The sequence below is a fragment of the Dromiciops gliroides genome, chromosome 2 (assembly GCF_019393635.1).
Source record: "Dromiciops gliroides isolate mDroGli1 chromosome 2, mDroGli1.pri, whole genome shotgun sequence".
Lineage (NCBI taxonomy): Eukaryota > Metazoa > Chordata > Mammalia > Microbiotheria > Microbiotheriidae > Dromiciops > Dromiciops gliroides.
In genome coordinates this window covers 590,024,716-590,045,075 of record NC_057862.1, presented here as the reverse complement: position 1 = coordinate 590,045,075, position 20,360 = coordinate 590,024,716, and the positions used below count along the sequence as shown (strand labels likewise).

Genomic DNA, 20,360 nt, shown 5'->3' with positions numbered 1-20,360 from the left:
ACTTGTAATAATTATGCTGCTGATGAAAACAGTAGCTAACTTTTATATAGTGCTTGCTAAGTGCCTTAATAATTATTAGCTCATTTGATCCTCACAATCACCCTAGAGGGAAGGTGCTATCATGGTCCTCATTTTACAGATGATGAAGTTGAGGCAGATGGAAATTAAGTGACTTGCCCACAGTCACACAACTAGTAAGATGTGGGATCTGAAATTAGGTCTTCCTGACTGCAGGCCCAGAGCTCTATACACTGGGAACTGCTGTACCCAGTGGGGACTTAATAACAACAGAAAAAATAAAAATGGTTATTTTTAACAGGAAATAGCTGATTAGAGATGTTAGGCACCTTGAATTAGCTGTCTGTGTGAAAATCAGACCACTGATTTGTTAGAACAATAATCAAAATTAATATAAAGGTATAAGAATAAAAATTTTTAAAAGATATTATGTGCAATTAAAAGAACTCCAATCTGACCTATTTAAATGAATTATTGATGCTGAAAAATGAGAAGTGGTGGGAGGAAAGGGCATCAACACAGATTGTAATAATTTCATACATTAGTTTAACAGATATACATCAATTGTCATAATGAGACCAAGAGACCCTTTACCTTAGTCAGCAAACACTTGACATTCATAAGATCAGAGATTTAGAACATGAAGGGACCTTTGAAGTCAATGAGTCCAACCCTCTCGTTTTACAGATGAGGAAATGGCAGTTCAAATTATTTAAGTGAATTGTCCAAGGCCACATAGTCAGTGGGAGAACTAAGTTTCAAGCCCATGTCCTCTAAAAATAATTTTTATGCTTTTTTTAAAAATTGGAACTGTCCTATCTTATTTGACAAGCAGAGAAACAGTGTCAAGGGCAAAATTAATTTACTACATAAACCCATTTGTAAAATACTATGGATTCATAGTAGCACTTTTTCTAATAGGAGAAAAATGAAACAGCATATGCCCATTTACTGGAGAATGGCTACACAAAATGCAGCATATGAACGTAATGGAATGTTACTGTGCTATAAGGAATGATGACTGCAAGGAATTCATAGAATGTTGGGAAGACTTGTATGAGCTGATGCAGAAGGAGAAACAAGAGCTATGTATAAAAAGACTTTAATCATATAAATGAAAAGAACACAAAAATTGGGATAAACGCTTTGTAACTACAATGACCAAGGAGATGAGAAAGTATGCCTCCCTCCTTTCCATAGGGAAATGACTGGCTACATACAGAATGCTGCAACTGACTCTGACAAATAGTCTTGCTTTTCTCATTTTATGGGCTGTAAGGGAAGGCTTGCTGGGTTGTAGAGGATACAGGGAGGGGTGCGGGGAGGGGGATGGAGAGGAGGGATGGGAAGAGTAGTGCTATGGCATAAGATTATGAGCAATGTTGCCTCAGATGAATGGCAAGAATAGTAAAGGGGAAAAAAAACTCAGTTTAAAGAAAGTTTGGCAAAAGACACACCTCAGGCAAAGTCATCCTCAAGACATAGAAAGAAAAGTGGAAGGACAATAGACAGACAAAAAATGGTAAAGATCTGAATAGATTTTCATAACATTCTTTTCACTCTCAGTGATTGGCAGACCTACCACATTTGGCTCCTAACCTCATGGTCCCAGATGCGCTGCTAGAAGGAGAGCAAATGATACTGAAGGAAGTCCAAACAGGAAATGCAGCTCACCTAGACCAAACAGAGACCACAGAAGAGGTCTGTGCTGGACAGATGATACAAGCTGGGGGGAGGGGAGGCAGGAATTAATTATTTTTCAAGGCAGCCGAAGAAGAAAAAAAGCATGCCAAAAAAAAAAAGAAAAAAAAATCTTCGACCTCAATAGTACAACAAAAGGAGGTTACACTCACAACAACTTTCCTATATAAATAAAAGTTTTATGAGAATGATCCTTGCAACAGTCAAAGGCATCGTTCCTGATGGAAATAGATGGGAACTGAGAGGATTTTACAAGTCCCATCCCCTAGATCGCTTCTCTCTCATCATACAACTGATGGAAGAATGTAAAAGATACAAGATCCAACTGCACTTATTGTTTGCTGACAATTTAAAGTAACATTTAATTTAGTAAAGGAAAGTGATACCTTGGAAGGCTCTTCTCCAAGAATTTGTCACCCATGCAAATGTCAAAATAATATATAAAGTTTCTTAAAAGATACAATGAAAACCTTGTTCAATGACCTTTTATCATATCAAATGAAGAATAAAAGGTGTTTACCACTCTGAAGGAAATTTAAAGAATCACAAAGAATTATTTAGCTATGAATTCTTCCAAATGCTCTTCTTTTCAGGTGATATTATGGCAATTAAAGACTCCTAAATGGGATCCAAACTACTCTAAAGAGTTTAGTGTAACTATCTACCATAAGAAAAGTCAAGTGCAAGACAAATACCTCTGAGATAGGCTGTGATTTGCAATTAAATGGACAGGCTATAAAACTCATCCAGAATGCATCATGGAATGGCATCATAAAGGGACAATAAAGTGGACCAAGAATTAAACAAAAAGAGGACAATTGGTTGTTTTTCCTTTTGGAAACTAGTTATTTTAATAATCCCAATTCTCCTCTAGAACAAAGGCCCATTTTAAAAACAATATCTTGCCAGTGTTGCTATATGGCCATACATGAGACAATACAGACACCAAAGAACTGGAATTGAGAGACACATTACAAACACAGCTTTCAAAAAAGAATAGAGGTAAGGGGTATCATTAGTGAAATGTATAACAAAAAAAGACAATGGGCTTGTTTCATGGTGAAAATGAGGAATAACCAGTGGACACCCTACCCTGTGTAATTGAATAATTTCTTCTTGATGAAAAGACAGAAAGCAAAGAAGGGCTCTAGCATATTGGGCAGTAGCAAATTTATGGAAGGATATCAGTAAGATTCCAAAGGATGGGCAAGCTGCATTGTTGGAGGGCATATACGCACATGCATAAAATCACAGATCCACTTAAGTATTTACTACTATGAGAAAAATCACTCCAATAACTTCTGGAACTCAGAGTTGGTGATGTGTCAAAGGCTCATTTATTGTCATTCTCCGGAGAATAGGCCACTCCACCCCTAGTAGAGTGAACAAAAAGAGGGAAGCTCTCAGGCCTTTTATCCCTTGATCCTTAATAAGATTGGCCCCTCCCCTTTTCCACCAACAGTCTGATTACTCAGGGGTTACAATCTAGGGCCAAAAACTAGCTGAACGCAGCACCCCTCAGCCAATGGGGGGAGGCGATACAGGGACAACGCTTCAACTCCTCCCCAACATAGACACAGCCTGTTGGGGGGGGCGGGGAAGAAGCAGACCTTTTCATCAAACAGGTCCGGATTGAGAGGAGACCAATCCCCATTTCCTCACAATTACATACAAAGGAATGTACTAGGTAGCTCAGATGCAAAAACAAAAATGATAATCACTTCCTGTCCCCAAGAAGTTTCCTAGAGTCTAATGTGGAAACAAATTATGTACACAGATGCATAAATATATAATAATTTTGGGAGGGAAAGAACACTAACAATGGGGGGATTAGTAGGAGTGGCACCCAAGTAGTCATATCACATATACACACATGTGAAAACTCTCTAGGCTTTAAAACAAATTCTGCTCCCCAAATACCCTAATATAAATACTTGAAATGGTAATTGAACAACCCATTTGAGGGGGTCATTTGGGTGGGTGTGGTGGACTTCTGATTTTAGATTTTATCAGTGTGGGAACTCATCTGTAACATATTACTAGTGAGTTGCCCTGAGAAGTTAAGTGATTCATGGTCATAGAGGGGTGAGGGGTAGCACTTGAACACACATCCTCCTCAATTCCACACTGGACCTATATATCCCACGTGCTATGCTGTTTTTCAACTCATGACTAAAACTGGTCTAAGTGGAAAGAGAGTGTGGATGCAAGCTGATAAGGAGGTGTTTGTAGTTCATTGTGCTAGCTAATGCAGAAATGATGGATAATGCTTTGAATGGTGTTGATAAGTCAAAGGAAACTGACAGCAATACGATGATGATTTCCTGAAGGGCAAGATGGCTTGGATCTGCTATTAATTTTGCAGAAACAGAAACAGTAATCAGGATACACAGCTCAGGAAGCCATATAGCTTTACCTCCTTTGCTATTCCTTAAGAGAAAAACACAAATGACCAAAATGTAAGCTAAGACTTGGAATTTTAATAAAAGCAAATTAGAGAGCTACTACTTAAGTCCATACCCATTCAGTCCTGTGTTCACATATTACCTGCATCTGCAGCTACATCTTTAGTAGAGCATAGTAACTGGCATTCATAATGATAATAAAATTATCAAGAAAAGCTTAATTATGCTCAGTTATAATTTAAGAATTTTAGAACCTTTTGGAAAATTGTTCATAAAATATTTAAAATCAACACATTCTATTACTTAAAAGGTTAATCCTCAGCTATCTAGAAAATTTATCTATTCAAAAGATTTTATTCTGTGCTACCAATAACCTAGGTTTTACAGCATAAAGGAAATTCATCTTCTTGTTATATTTTTTTCCAAATACTTTGGAGCTAAAATATAGTACAAAATACCTACCATGATACATCAACTTGTATAAGGAATATTTCCTTAGATGAAGGACAAAAGAGGCAGAATAGTAACAGTTCATGAACCCATTTCTTAGAGCATGAAATTTTATGATTTTTATATGTGAAAAATACTAAAGAGGGGGAGGAAAAAAGGTATTTGCTAGAAGTGAAATGTTAGATTTTTTTCCTCCATAACTGTTATTAAATTATGTTAAACTAGGAAAGCACTTAAGCAGAAAAGTGTGAACACTGCCAATCTCGAAATGTAACGCTTATTATCTTTAAAAGCATTTTGTTACTTTTATAATACCTGAAGTGATATAATAATGTCAGTCACTTAACCAGATCTTAGAGTATAATATCTTCATCTTAAGTACTATTATTTCCAGTATTTTAATAATTTTCACACAGTCCTGGAATGTGATCTTTTGTGCTCTGATGACACTTAAATTAATAGCATAATTTTCTGGTACTTGCAACAGTTGCTTTCCATTTTGATTTTTTACATTTTTCTATATCTCATACAGATAAATCCTCTAATAATCTTTTTATCTTTATCTTTGGGGAATTCAAAAGGCTACAATGGAAAAGGGAAATATCAAGGGATTATAAAGCAGATACTTTTTAAAATTCAATTAATTTAATACTAATTGTAATTTTTCCAATAATGTTCCTTTAAAAGGGAACTAAATCTTTTAAATACTCAGTTCATTTGATCTTATTTGCATGCTTCATTGATGTTGTCAACTCTCTCTCTTACTGTATATCTATATCTGAATCTATTTAATCAAATCATATTTCTTTGTCAAGCAAGCCATAAAGAATTTATCATCTCTTTTATACTTCATTAACTAGTTTATTTTGACCACTGCTGACCACTGTTCATTTAAGAGAATGATACCGATACTATTTTTATCCATGCTAACAGAGTATTTGCCCACAAGGTCAAAATGATACAAACAGAAAAGTATCAGCTTCTGAATACTAACCTTTTCTAGAATTATGTTGGCATGCTGGTAAAAATCTGTCAAGTACATTTTGAAAATAAGTAGGCACTTAATCTTGCCCAGCTAAGCTACCCTATCTGCTTGACTAGAAATATCAAACTTACAAGCAAAAATAAACTGACATCTTTTTATTTTAATCATGCCAAACTCAGAAGTATGGCACAGAATAGGTTGGCAATATCTAGTGTTTCAGAAAAGCTCATGCTAAAAACAAAATTGAGATAATGACCATATTGTATATCTTTGCATAGTACAAAATTTTCAATGTTACTTGTCAGTGAAGGTCACTGCTCCAACAAAATCAGCAGATTGCACCAATGTTAATTATCAGAATCATCTTTTAGGTTCAAAGATTTTCAGGAAGTGGTTATTAAAATGTGTGGTTAAAAAACAAAGCCAAGACAACATGGATACACAGCTTTTGGCTGATCCTAACACCATCAACACCAGGACTATGAGACATAGGCACAAGGAAAACTATACTACTGAGTATGTTGTTCATTTATTTTTCAGTCATGTCTAAATCTTCGTGACCCCATTTGTGTTTTCTTGGCAAAGGTGCTAGAGTAATTTGTCATTTCCTTCTCCAGCTCATTTTACAGATAAGGAAACTGAGGCAAGCCAGGGGTGGTGGGGAGGGAGAGGGAAAGCTGCTCAGATTCAGGACAATATCATGGGCAAAAAATAGCAAAGAAGGTCAATGCCACTTCAATTGAAGAGTACAAGGGGAGAGTAATGTGTCAGAAGACTAAGGGTAAGAAGGTACCAGTTGTGAAAGGCTTTAAAAGCCAAATAGAGGATCTTACAATAAATCCTGGAGGTGATGAATAGTCACTGGAGTTTGTTGCAAAGGGCAGTGATATGAACAGACCAGCGAGGTGGCAGGCAGACGATGGCAGATTTTCACAATAGTCCAGGTATGAGAGAATGAGGGGCCTCCACCAGGGTGGTGGCAGTGTCAAGGGAGAGAAAGGAGAGTATGTGAAGGATGTAATGAAGGCAGAAACAACAGAACTTGCATTAGCAAGCTGAGGACAATGTTCATCATATCTACCTCAGAATTTAAAATGTCTCCTGTTTGCTTCTGTCCATCAGAAGTATGGAGTTTCACTGTGGCACATGCAGCTTCAAACACACACACACACACATGCACCCCCCCCCCCAGGCCCACACAGGAACACCATCAAGCTACCCTTTTCTGGCATAAAAAATTTGTGTATTTAGAGGACATAATATTTTAAAGATGTCTCTCGGGGCAGCTAGGTGGCCCAGTGGATAAAGCACTGGTCCTGGATTCAGGAGGACCTGAGTACCAATCCAATCTCAGACATGTAAAACTTACTAGCTGTGTGACCCTGCCTAAGTCACTTAACACTCATTAACCTCACATTCCCCCCAAATAAAATAAATTTTAAAAAAAGAAGATGTCTTTCATTTTGAATCCCATCATCTGTCATTAAAAGACTTCCTACCTTTTCTACTCCTGCTGTCAATTCTCATTGAGGGCATTTAGGACCCCAAAGAAATGGTTTTTAAAGGATCCATTTAGCCCTGGAAACCAAAAGAGTCACAGCTTGTCACATTGCCATGTTAGCAACACCTATCACTTAAATGTACAAACAAATAATGAAGCTGAGTAACTTATAGGTCATAATTGTGTAGAAACTAAGTTACAGGTCATTGATTGACAGGTGTGTGAGAGGCTCCAGATCACTATAAATGGAAGAATCCTAGAGATTATTTAATATAATTCTTTTATATTACGAATGAGGAAAATGAAGGTTAAATAACTTTTGCTCGAGGTAACCCAGCTAGTGGTAGGGCCAGAACTAGAACTGTAGGCCGATCTTGTGCTAGGATATACAAAGTTAGCAGGGCAGCTAGGTGGCGCAGTGGATAAAGCACTGGTTCTGGATTCAGGAGAACCTGAGTTCAAATCTGGCAAAAGACACTTGACACTTACTAGCTGTGTGACCCTGGGCAAGTCACTTAACCCTCATTGCCCTGCAAAAAAACAATCAAAACAGAATATACAAAGTTAGAAATTGTAGGTTGAAAACATTTCTTACTCCTAAAGTGTTTAAAATGACAAAATTAACAAGATAATTAGAAACTGTCATTTGTTTATATATACATATATGTGCTAATATAAAATATTCCTTCAAAAATTTAAGAATATTAATTTCTTCTAAATAGAAAAGTATTGGTCAAAATTTTAATAGTTCTATTTTTTTTTAAGTAAAACCATAATAACAACTGAGACTTGCCTGGGGTTGTAAAATGTTATTTACAAAGTAATTCTTCAGCAATCATCTACCATAATCATATGAAATAATGATTAATCAGAAACAAATAACAGCAACTCCATTTTTATTTATTTTTTGAATACTGGAAAGTAGGAGAATATCTGTTCTTCAATGTATGAGTTACACCAATGTTCAAGTGTATAAATATCACATAAATACCAGTTTTTCTTTGCCTCTATAAATTCTAGCTAGTTTAAGAGGAATCAATGAATAGAATGTTTTAACTCTAACACCTATAGTTAGTTATACACTAAGAAAATAGAAAGCTTCATGAATAATGACACTGATAAATTTCTTTAGTTGTTTAAACTAAATCAACTGGTATCTCAAATATTTAACTAATCTGCTTCATGGAGTTACAATAAGCATACCAGTGTCATCTTGGAGTTTAACTCAATTAGATTCCCATTTATTGAACATATTTTCTATAAAAGTGAGCACTTAACTATATAGCAAGGATCTATGTTAAGTATGGAGAGGGAGGAAAAGGAGAATAAGATGGTCATAGTCCTCAGGGTCTAGAAGGGGAGTTAAGAAAGACCTATTTATAATACTGAGTAAAATGAATGTAGTAGTAGAGCTAAGAGAATGAAAGCTTGAACTAGTGGTTGTGGGAATGGAGCGAATGGCAAGGATATAAAAAGTGTTGCAGAGGTAGAAAGAACAATTATTGATTATTAGCAGAATTGATGCTTTTCTATATGCATAGTTCACCTATTAGGGATACCCAAATTGGAAAGAGTTCTATAATATTTAAACCTTTGATCAACTCAAAAACCAATTAAACAGGGCAGCTAGGTGGTGCAGTAGATAAAGCACTGGTCCTGGATTCAGGAGGATCTGAGTTCAAAGCTAGCCTCAGACACTTGACACTTACTAGCTGTGTGACCCTGGGCAAGTTACTTAACCCTCATTGCCCTTCAAAAACACCCCAAAAAAACAAAACAAAAACAACAACAACAATATAACAACAAAAACAAAAAACGGGCAGCTAGGTGGAGCAGTGGATAGAGCACTGGCCCTGGATTCAGGAGGACCTGCGTTCAAATCCAGGCTCAGACACTTGACACTTACTAGCTGTGTGACCCTGGGCAAGTCACTTAACCCCAATTGCCTCACCAAAAATAAATAAATAAATAAAACATGGGAATACTGGAATAACATAATTCTATGCTTCTTTATCTAGTCAATAATGAACTAAAAGAAAAATGCTATTTCTTATCTATTTTTATTAATGTAGATAAACCTTCAAGAAATGTATTTTAAATGTCTAGTTAAGAATAATAAAGAATATTACAAAGTAATTTCAACCCAATTTAAATTAAAGGATGTAGTCAAATATGGCTTGGCCTAATTCAATCCAACTCAACAAACAAAACAGTCAGTCAATAAGCATTTATTAAGTATCATCCACCAGACAACGTGAAAGGACTGTGCTAAGTATAAGGGAGGATCACAATAAGGTTGCTTATAATGGTGATAGTGAACATTTACTAATGCATTTTAAGGTTTGCCTTTAGAGTGCTTTACATATATTATTTCATTTCATCCTCACAATTCTGTAGGAAAGTAGTATTATTATCCCCTTTTTACAAGTAAAGAAACTGAAGCTGAGAAAGGTTAAGTGACTCATCCAGGGTCACATAAATAGTTAAGTGTCTACGGAACTAAAACAGGTTTTTCTTACTCCAAGTCCAGAGCTCAATCCATGCTAAATTGCTCCTAAAAATAAAAGAAAGCAGTCCTTGCCCTAGAAGAGATTACACTGTGGGTCAACTTGGGGGTTAGTTATGCCATTAACAGAAATAAAGGATTTATAACAATAAATAGGCAAAGATGTTGAGTTTCATTTTGGAAATATTGAATTGTTGAGTGTAGGTGGTACATGCAGGTAGTGATATCCAGGAGACAGAAATATGGCTCAGCAGTTCAGAAGAATAGATGAGATTGGACACATAGATTTGGAAGTTTTATTTAAAGAGCTCCGAGTACTTAGGTATGAAGAGATCCACTAAAGAAAAAAAAATTTAGTAGGCCCCGAAAAATAAAATCCTAGAAAATGCCAATATTTACAGGGGAAAAGAAAGAGAAGACAATAAAGGGAGTTAAGAAAGTATATTTTTAAAAGCTGGAAGAAAGGAGTTCAATGTTATGAACATCAACAAAGAATAATGCTATAGAGCATTTGGTTGGGGGAGAGGCAACAAGGTGGTGAAGAAGGTTGAGAACTGAGGAAAAATAGATTTGTAGATTAGGAGGTAATAGTGATCTTTCAACAATTAGTGTCAGTAGAGTATTGGGAACAGAAGCTAGATTTCAAGCAATTGAGAAGTAAATAGGTAGAGAAGGGAAGGCATGAATGGATAAAGATTATTCCTCCAAGAAATTTGGCAGTGAATGGAAGGGAAAAATGGTAGCACAAGGGAATGTTATTTTTGTCAGGAAAACCTAATGTTAAGGCTAAAATTCTAGCTAAACTGTCTAAAATATCTAATGAGTGGTCGCCAATCAATTACAAGCTTTAGCAAGAGTTAGACTTTTAAGCATTTATTAAGGAGAATAAGAATTTGGTAAAGAGAGAGAGAAAGGCCTAGATTCCTATCTATTAAAGGGAGAGCACATTTCTAGCTCCCTTCTCCGCCAGCGTCCTCAGGAAAGAGCCCCAGAGTCAGCGTCAGTCTCTTCCTTCCTCCTCCCACTAGTCCGCGTCACTTCCTCCCGCCAAAGAAAAGACTCCTGGTCTTGCCCTCAAAGACCTTCGCTTCATGGGCAGAACTCTTCTACAGTAAGTATCCAGCAGGTGGCATCATTCCAATCGTTACACTAAGCAGGTTTGTAGACAGAAGAGAGGTAAAATTAGATACACATGTAAAACAGGAAATTATTACTGACATAAGACCCAAGAATAGAATGAACTAAGAATATAAGTATAAGCTTTGTAAAGGAAAAGGGATACTTCACGAGAATGGCAGATCATGACAGAAAAATGTTTAAATGAAAAGGTTAGAAATAAGAGAGTATGGTTCTATGGCCCCAAACTCAGTAAAGTAAGAGGTTAATGATAATCATGCAAAATTTATTCTTTTCTTTATGCATAGTTCTCCTATTAGGGATACCCAGTTTGGAAAGAGTTCTTATGATATTCAAGGCTTTGATCAACTCAAAAACCAATTAAACACCGGAATACTGGAATAACATAATTCTATGCTTCTTTATCCAGTCAGTAAGGATCTAACAGAAAAATGGTATTTCTTGTTTATCTATTTTTATTAATGTAGATAAACCTTCAAGAAAAGTATTTTAAATGTCTAGTTAAGAATAATAAAAAATATTACAAAATAATTTCGACCCAACCTCTTAGAGGTGTTACTGATAAACTTGTCATGTTTATGCCAATGATTAAGATCCTTTACTATTTTACCTCTTATTTCAAGTAATAGCAACACCACAGTATTCAATGCACCAGGGACATGCTTCTCTGTATATAAAGACACCAAAAAAAAAATGAAGTTTAAAGCATTTGTTCATCATTTGCCCTTGGTTCATTTGAGGTATGTAGTATTGTAAAACTTAGCCATGTTTTATTACAGACATCCCACAGGTAATTTATAAATTTTTAATGTGGAAAAGCATTAACTACAGAAATGAAAATTTTAAAAAATGCTTGCACCTAGCATATACATCAGAATTTAAATCAACAAATGGATATTGCACACTAAATGCTACACTAAACTGTGGCCAACAAACAATCAAATTAGAGAGATTCTAGTATTCTATTTTTGTAATAAAAACTAACAAATTCCTTGGCCTAAGTATGATCAACCAGCAATTACCCAAGCTAATGAAAAAGTCCAGTAGTATAAACACAGTATCACAAAACATCAGAGTAAACTGTGTCAAGTTTTACTCCCCTCATGGTAAGAGAGGAATAAGACACTTCCTCTACTGAAATCCTACTCCATTGCCTTTTCATGGTTTAGCAAGGCCCTGGAAATGTCTCCAAAATGAGTTAGTGATAGAAGTATTAAATTCAACTTCTTCTGACTACCATGCTGCCTGCTGCCTTTTCTGCCACACTACTCTGGCAATGATAGCATTTCTGGGAATCTAAAACTAAATGTCTTAATTACTTAAACATATTTCAAGGACCCATAACTTTATTGATATGGATATTCCCTTCATCAATATGGATCACTACTTTACCTTATTAAATAGTTTCATGAGTTGCTGTGGCTGAGAAAAACCAAATTCTGGTGGCTAACCTAGTAACAAATCTCTACAAATTTGGTTAGGCAGTCCTTAAACAACACTTCCAGCTTGGTAGGACTCGAAAGAGTTTTCATCACACTGACACAACCTTTTGAAATGAGAGGGTTACATCCACGACAGTGAGCATCTGAGCTGTACTTTAGTGGAAGAAATCTCTTAATTACTTAAGAAAAACAATAGAGTCAAGAGACAGCTGGCGTTGTTAAATGATTTTTGTGTCATGGAACCCTTTGGCAATTTGATGAGGACTATGGACCCCTGTTTAGAAGGCTTTAAAAAAATGCATTAAATAAAATGCATAAGATTACAAAGAAAACAGACTATTTGAAATACATTTGTGTATATATATATACATACATGCATGCATATATACATATATATGTATATATATGTATATACATGTAAAAGATGCACAGACCTAAGGCTAAGAATCCCTGAAAATAAAGGAGAAAATAGTTCTCTGGCAGTAAAATCAAAGAAGAAAGCAGAAGAAAATGTACTAGTAATCACAGGTAGAGCACTGAGAAGATCACTGAATAGGGGTGTGGTAAGGAGCATAACTAGAGATAATTCCCAGTATAGATAATTGGAAGCAAAGTTTATTTCAGAAGCAGCATGACATAATAAATAAGGAGCTGGTTTTGGAATGAAAAAGACCTGGGTTTAAGTCCTGCCTCTGACACAAACAGGTTGTGCAATCCTGCTCACTTAACTTCTGAGTTCCCTAGACAACTCTCTAAGACTCCAAGTTGAAAAGCTAGGTACCAATATGTACTGATAGAGGGACTTTCCTCAACAAACATTCCCTAAAGGCAAGCTGATGGAGCAGTGGAAAGTGCTGGGCCTGGAATCAGAAAAACCATTGTTTAAATCAGAAACTTACCAGCCCTATGACCCTGGGTGAGACACTTAACCCCTCTTTACCTCAGTTTTCTCGGCTGTAAAATGGGGATAATAATAGCCCTTATGTCTTGGGGTTGTTGTGAGGATCAAATGAGATATTTGTAAAAAGCACTTGCCATGTAATGGGAAGTATATACATAGTTATTCCTTCCCTCCCTAACAACTTATTCCAATTGAATCACTGATCTAGTCCAAAAGCTTATATCTAAAAGTTTTATTTTTTAGTAAAACTGACTTTCCTTAGTATTCCTAGTCAGAAAAAAATGGCTCATTATTTACAGAAAATTTTATGTAAAGTGAGGTAAAAGGTAGTCATATGACTTATTCATGTTCATGCAATTAAGTCAGTGGCTGAGTTGTAAACAAAATACAGGATACCTGACTACTACTCAGTTGTTCTAACTAATGGATAATATTCTCTGCTATATAAAATAGAACTGTTTCCTTTAATTACAAATATTTTATTCACCATCAGATGATCAGCCAGAGGCTTTTTCATTAAGTTCTTAACATTTGTGGTATTTTCCCAAGAACATCAGATTTTCATAGCTTATTGTAACATATTAGGTTGGAAAATACCAAGAACCTGTGGCAAGTCTACTTGTCCTAGACTGAACTATTTTAATAGAACATGTGCAAGCAATACTCTGATTATTGGTGTCTGTTTTAATGTGGTCAAAGCCCTCAGTATACATTGATTTTGATACAACCCTTATGCCCTTGCCACTGCTCTACCTGAGATTTTACAAAAAGGTTTTATCAATTTCCCCAGAAGAACCTAAGTAGAGCATAGCCAGCACCAGAGTTTTGGTCTGTTTGTTCTGGCCTGGTTTTTTAAACACAGAGCCACGTAGTAAGAAATGAACATGATAGGCTGCTTATGTGTTAAAATGTATAAAAGAAAATCCATTGGGTTAATGAAAAAAGTAAATAACCAAAATAAGTAGATGCTCAAGCCCTTGTCATTGAGAAGCACTTTGTGTTTATTTGGCACATATAACAGCAGCAGAGGCAGCGGCAGCAGCAGCGCTGCCCTTGGTGCTGATTTCTTACTACTCTAAATGTCTCCTTCGAGCCAGAATACACTGGCTGTTGCTGATCACGCTGTGAGACACCTGCACTGGCTACTAGGCTTGTCATGACGCACAAAACCCTACCATCTTCAGCTTGACATTGTGCAAGTTATAATTATTCATCCAAATGAATATGTCAGAGCAGCAGCAGCAGACCTCTCATCAGAGCAAAAGAAAAATACATCAAAACATTATCAACCCAGCAGGAAGACAGGGACCATAAGGAAAATTACCCATTTTTAATATGGATGCCACAAAGCCATGTCTATTATTTTACAAAAAGAAAAGAAAATAAAGATCTTCCAAATTTAAAGTCCAGGAGCACTAAAACAGAACTTGAAATAGGTAAGAGCAGACAATTTTTAAAAAAATCAATTACCTAAAATCTATTTGCATTATCATTAATGAGATTTTGTATCTATATTGTAGCAGTGGCATTTCTGATGCTTCAGGAGTCTTACCAGTGTTTCCATTAAAGATAACCCTCAAATGATAAATTTTTAAAATGAAAAAATAAAGCCTCTCAAGATATAATCTGCGTGCCAAATGTCCCAATTAGCCAAGGAAACAGAACATTCAGAAAAATTAACCTGATAGTTTTTCTACTTTCAAGGCCAAAACCATTACTTCCAAAACTCTCATCAGCTCCCAGAGTCTCAGAATTCATTCTAACTTCACTAACAACCTTTAACCTTTTTTAAAAAACAAAATCATATGAATTTTAAGAACACTGACTTTCATCCCCTACACAAACCAGCAAGATGATGAATTTGAAACCAAATACATCTTTCAAAATGAGTGAAACTGTAGCTAATAAGAAAGATAAGAACTTACCTGTGGTGTCCAGGAAACAGAAAATGGAAGCGGTAAATCCACAAAGCAATCTGGTGATTCTGTCGGATACTGTGGGGAAAAAAGTAATGATTTCAACTATTCCTTCTCCTCTTTGTCTGTCTTTCAGGTTATGTGGCTTCCATTAAAATAGAACAGAAGACTTGACTATTTCAAATCCAAGGGTTTATATATAATTTTCAATCTGGCAATCTCAGATAGCTTCCAACATTATATAAACAGGTATTACTATAGGACTTTAAGTTCCATGAAGATGGAGGTTGTGTTATCTAACTTTATATATCCCTTTGCACCTTAGCATAGTGTTGTACACATGGGAAATTCTTAATAAATGTTTGTTCTTGTAATCGCTTAAGACAATCAAGAAATATACAAGGATATAGAAGTACAATGAAAATTATACAGATAATTTGATTTTCCATACTGACACATTTATATTTTAAGATGAGACAAAGGTTAATATTAGTTTAAAGAAAAACAAACAAATAACTTCAAGTATACTAAAAAAACCCGAAATGAATGAAAGGGAAAGAAAAGAATACAAAGACTAGTTCATTCAGGGTCAATAAAGTCCAAAATCTGAAACTGATCTGACATCAATAGGATCCTAAGTCTAAAATTAATTTTACAAAGTGAAGTCTTTCTAGAGAGGAAAGGCTTTCTAATGCAGTCATGATAGAGAAGAGGGATTAAAGTTTCCAAAGGGGGCCACAGAATCTCTCTAGATTTTTAGATTAGGAAGAAATAAGCCCATCTTAGAGAGTTTAGGTGGAGTCCATTTAAAGGAGATTGTGGAATATTGGCTCACCTCTTGAGAATCCAATTCTAGGATTCTTCACTTTCATAGGTAACTAAGTGTAATTTTTTTTTCATTATTTTCCTTGAAGGAGACTGAATATCAAGAAAAAAAAAAACTTTCTGATGAAAAAAAGATATACACTGGTTTTGTGTCTTATATTAAATCCTTTATTTACCTCTCAATTTTAAGTATTTTCTTGAAAAAGCATAGAAGTGGCAGGTTACCAACAAACAAGAATTTGAGTGGAAATTTATTAGCACCCCAAAAGATCTAAGGGCTAAAATGCTGAATGCTATAGAAAGATACTGATTTAAACCTAGCTGTTGGTAACTTACAATCTAAAACTGATTCAAGTAAAAATATTTATTGATACACTGATGTAGGCTGATATGTAGAATGATTTAAAGGAAAAACTACAGAACAGCTTTGATATGATGTAGAATAAGAGCCAACTGACAGTCAAATCTTGACTGATTAGGTTAATGGAGGGGAACAATAATGCAGATAACCCGAATCTCAGATGGTACAAAAATCATTTATATTTAGCATTGGAGTGTATTTTTGTATTTGCTGTCTGGCAAATATATCTGACTTTCTAATAATTCACATAACTTCAAGCAAAATAACAAAAGCAAATTGTGTGGCCCTCAACTACTTAAAAAGTGGCAAATATTTAGTTTCCCTATTTTGTGCACTCTTGCTGCCTGGGAATAGTCAGTCCATCAATAAACATCAACTCTCATACTGAAGCAAAGCACCAACCAAATACAGCAAGTGGGCCGTGAAGTTTGATTTAAATATATAGCATTCATAATTCTGGACATAAATAGAAATAAATGTACATAAGTCATTATATTAAGTAGAAGAGCATCTCATATTACCAGCAAATGATATTTTAAAAACTAAAAGCACCTGAGAAAGGCTATAAATAACTTAAGAATAAAAACCTTCACAAAAGGGAAGTAAATATCATGGAATTCTCAGATAAGTTCCTAGAGGCTTTAATTAGGTCTAAACAACTTTACTTTTTAAAGACTATCTTGTTAGTTTTACAAAAGATATAAACAGAAGTGGAAGAAAATAGTAAATAAATAAATAATAACAAAGAAAATGAAGAAATCTCATTATCCTCTTAAACTTTCAGGTCTCCCAAAGATCAAAATGGATGTCAATTAATTTTCTGTCTTTGGTCACTGAAATCTAAAGCCATTTTATTTTTAATATCAATCTTATAAGATTGGAGTTGTTTTGCCCATTCCCATGCACTTGGCCATTTCAGTGGGTTCTAGGAATATAGTTCAAGAACTTTAAATCTTACTCCCTAATTTAACTTTTAACTTTAGTTCTGAAAGATACTGCTTCTTTTTTACCTTTTACATGAGGAAGAATGTGTTTGGGACTGATTAGACTTATTTGTCATGAAATCTTTCATACATTTATCCTTGAAATAGAATGTTGAGTTCAAGGGGAAAGTTCTTATGTCACAAGACATTATGGTCGCTTTAGTAGGAAACTGTGCTTTGAAAAAGTGTCAGTTTCTTATGTGCTGAATGTATGAATTAAGCATTGTAAATCATATATAGTGAATCTATTTTCCTTTCAGTACTTTTGATGTTAGACTTAAAGATATAATGCAAGTAAGGTAAAGAAGAAAGGTATAGCATGTAATAATGGCACTGGAATTACTTAGACACATCATTCTTTTCACAAAAGTCCCTGCTTTAAAAAAAAAATCCACAATTTCATAGGTTTTCAATTCAAAGGGAAGCAAAGAAAAAATAATTTAAATGCTGAATCTTATAACCTCTATGGTGTCCTGTCAAACAACTCTATGCCTAAATATAATCTAAGTCAAAGTAGACATAAAAGGTCTGACAAAAGAAACAAAGCTCATCTCTACCCAGGCTCTCTGCCTGATTTAACAAGTCAAGTGCTCTTACTGTACTTTTGAGGTCAAAAATACTTGCAAAGGAATGAGTAGAAAATATTTTCAGGGAAATCATCATCTGTTTTTTTTAAAAAAACAACAACAAAAGGCCGTATCTTAAATAGATTTGTTTAGTGAGATGTTAATTAAGTCATTTGTGGATGCATTTTATCAAACTGTATCCCCCATGCTGAAAAAAATCAAAGTTACCTAAAATTTATAACTAGTTTATGAATCATTAAATTGAATACAAAGAGTAGAACCCTGCCATACCCATTTCCAGGATACTTTACCTGTATATATAAATGCCCTGTAAACATACAGTTATGTAACTCAACAGCACTTTACCAAATTTCAAGACATCTTTCCATAATCAGTGTATGTACTTTTATACAATACTACCACAGAGTCATCACTAAATTCTTGACTAGAGTTTCACTTGTAAGTTTAAATGACTAAAAGGCTCTAAGTGACATAAAATATTTCTTCAGATATCATTGAAACTCGCAATTTACAGTGACCAAATATCTTCCTGGGGAATGAAACACATGATGACTATTATAATGTAACATTCTACTAAGTAGATATGGCAGTAGTTGCTATAGAATCATAGATGTTTTTTAGACTTAAAGACAGACTTTTTTCCTCACAGAAAACTCGGTGTAAAATTTTAGTCTTGTGATCTTAGCCCTTTATCTCCTGATTCTTTGATTGTATAGCCTCAGTTGGTACAGCCGTGTCCTTGTGGTAAGGAAACACAAAGCAGGATAGATAACTCTGGGAGATATTCCCACCCCAAGTGCTCATCTGGGATCAATTTATTTGGCAGAGAATTCTGCTTTTCCTAGAATTTGAAAAGAGAAATTGAGGATGTCCTATGAAATTAAAAAGGTCATTTTTACTTATATAATCTGAATGACTCACAGCAAAATAAAACCATATAAAGATATTTTTAAAACAATGAAGTATACAGTTTTCTGATGCTTTTTATGCACGCGATTTTGTGTGTGTGTGTGTGTGTGTGTGTGTGTGTGTGTATGTGTGTGTGTTTTTCAAGAGTGTTAATATGTATTATCAAAGGGTGGGAATGGAAATTTCTTTCTTCCACTTTGTTCTCAGGGAGGGATCATCTTGAACCAGCTTCACTTAGTTTAAAATAGCTTCAAGGTATTTAAGGCTTGAGAAAGGTCTTTGAACAAAATTTTTGTAAGAATGATAACTCACAATTTCAACTCTATTGGTTGTAGTAGTATTTAATTCCTATATTCTTTGAGGCTACTCAGTGACACTCTATCTGACTTAGGTTCTTATTTTCCATACCTAGTAAAGAGATGGTCTATTTATATAAAATGACAGGCCACTTATTTTCAGGTTTACAAAAATAACTTTCACCCTTCTCCCATATCCTATAACTCAGTTTGAACTGATGAGTTGCATCATATTCTGTAAATGGACAGTTGCATCTATCACTGAAGAACTGACATTCTGGGGCCTCAATATCCTTAATAAAGAAACTTCCTTACGAGTACTTTCATTCATTTTCTATTTAAGCTGAGATTCTCATTTACCACCTGAAGGAAGCATCCTGCCTTCTCCTTTCCTTTCCAGAGGAAAAAAAAAAATATGATCTTAATTTATTCCTAACTCTTAGAACCTTATTTTTGCTAATGAATTCTACTACCACAGCTGTGGTAGCTGCATAAGGTAACACCTGAAAAATCTGAAATCCTAAGGTTCTCTTTATCAGTTTCTTAAGAAGTAGGAGTTTATGTAAAGAATGATAATCAGTAAGTCCAACACAGGCATGGGAAATAAGCATAAAATAAATTTTTATTCATTCTGATCTTTGCAACAACAAATACCTTTTTTGTTTGTTTTATAAACAAAACGGGTTTCAGTAAAACTCTTGGTGGCTTTACTAGAAGACCTTTTTCTGAGGATAAAAAGACTTTCACCTATCTTAGGAGAGAATTCCTATTAACTAAAATGGAAAATGAAATAATTTTATGCCAATTAAAACACAATTGCTAAGCTTCTCTTAAAAATAAGATTACTTTCCATTTATTCTGTCTTACAATTTTAACACCAGTTGGTCTTAAAATTCTACTATACTTTTCAAAATTAGAGGGAAAGAAGGAAGGGAAGGGAAGAAAGCAAGAAAGAAAGGGGGTAGGGACTGATAAATGGAGTGATTTCTCAACATGTCTTATATGGGCACCATCAGATATCAAATTTCTGTGTCACCCAGCACACGCTTTTATATATTAATTTTCTCTTGTGGCAAGCTTAAATGCCAGACACATTTTTAAAAAGGACAAACACAATTGATCTTTTCATCACTACAATCTTCTGAAATAGAGTTGATTGATGACTACTAGGTACAATAAAAAAGTTACATGTCCTGATTTTCTTCATATTCTAATGTTTCCCTAGTTATTACTATGTAAGCCTCTAATCTGCAGAAACTGTCTATTCCAATTATTATTCAAAACCTACATTCCAGGACCATCAAAATAAAGTAAAATAGCATTGTTCTGGGTCAGTAAACTGAACATGTTGGTATTGAGTAGTATTGATTATCAATATGCTAAGAAGTCTATGGCAGGCATGACCTGCCTAAAGTCTTTATGCTATACAAAGAGGGA

The 20,360-nt window shown here is 34.9% G+C and overlaps 2 protein-coding genes across 4 annotated transcripts in view; one reads left to right on the top strand and one right to left on the bottom strand.

Moving 5' to 3' along the window:
- FANCL (FA complementation group L) overlaps nt 1–20,360 on the bottom strand; it is a 79,741-nt gene that overhangs the window by 17,914 nt on the left and 41,467 nt on the right. For all 3 annotated transcript variants that reach the window (XM_043989834.1, XM_043989835.1, XM_043989836.1), the window contains one exon: nt 14,972–15,040. In XM_043989834.1, coding sequence (XP_043845769.1) covers nt 14,972–15,040 — 69 coding nt within the window. The remainder of the gene's footprint in view (nt 1–14,971; nt 15,041–20,360) is intronic.
- VRK2 (VRK serine/threonine kinase 2) overlaps nt 1–20,360 on the top strand; it is a 152,936-nt gene that overhangs the window by 114,420 nt on the left and 18,156 nt on the right. The window lies entirely within an intron of this gene.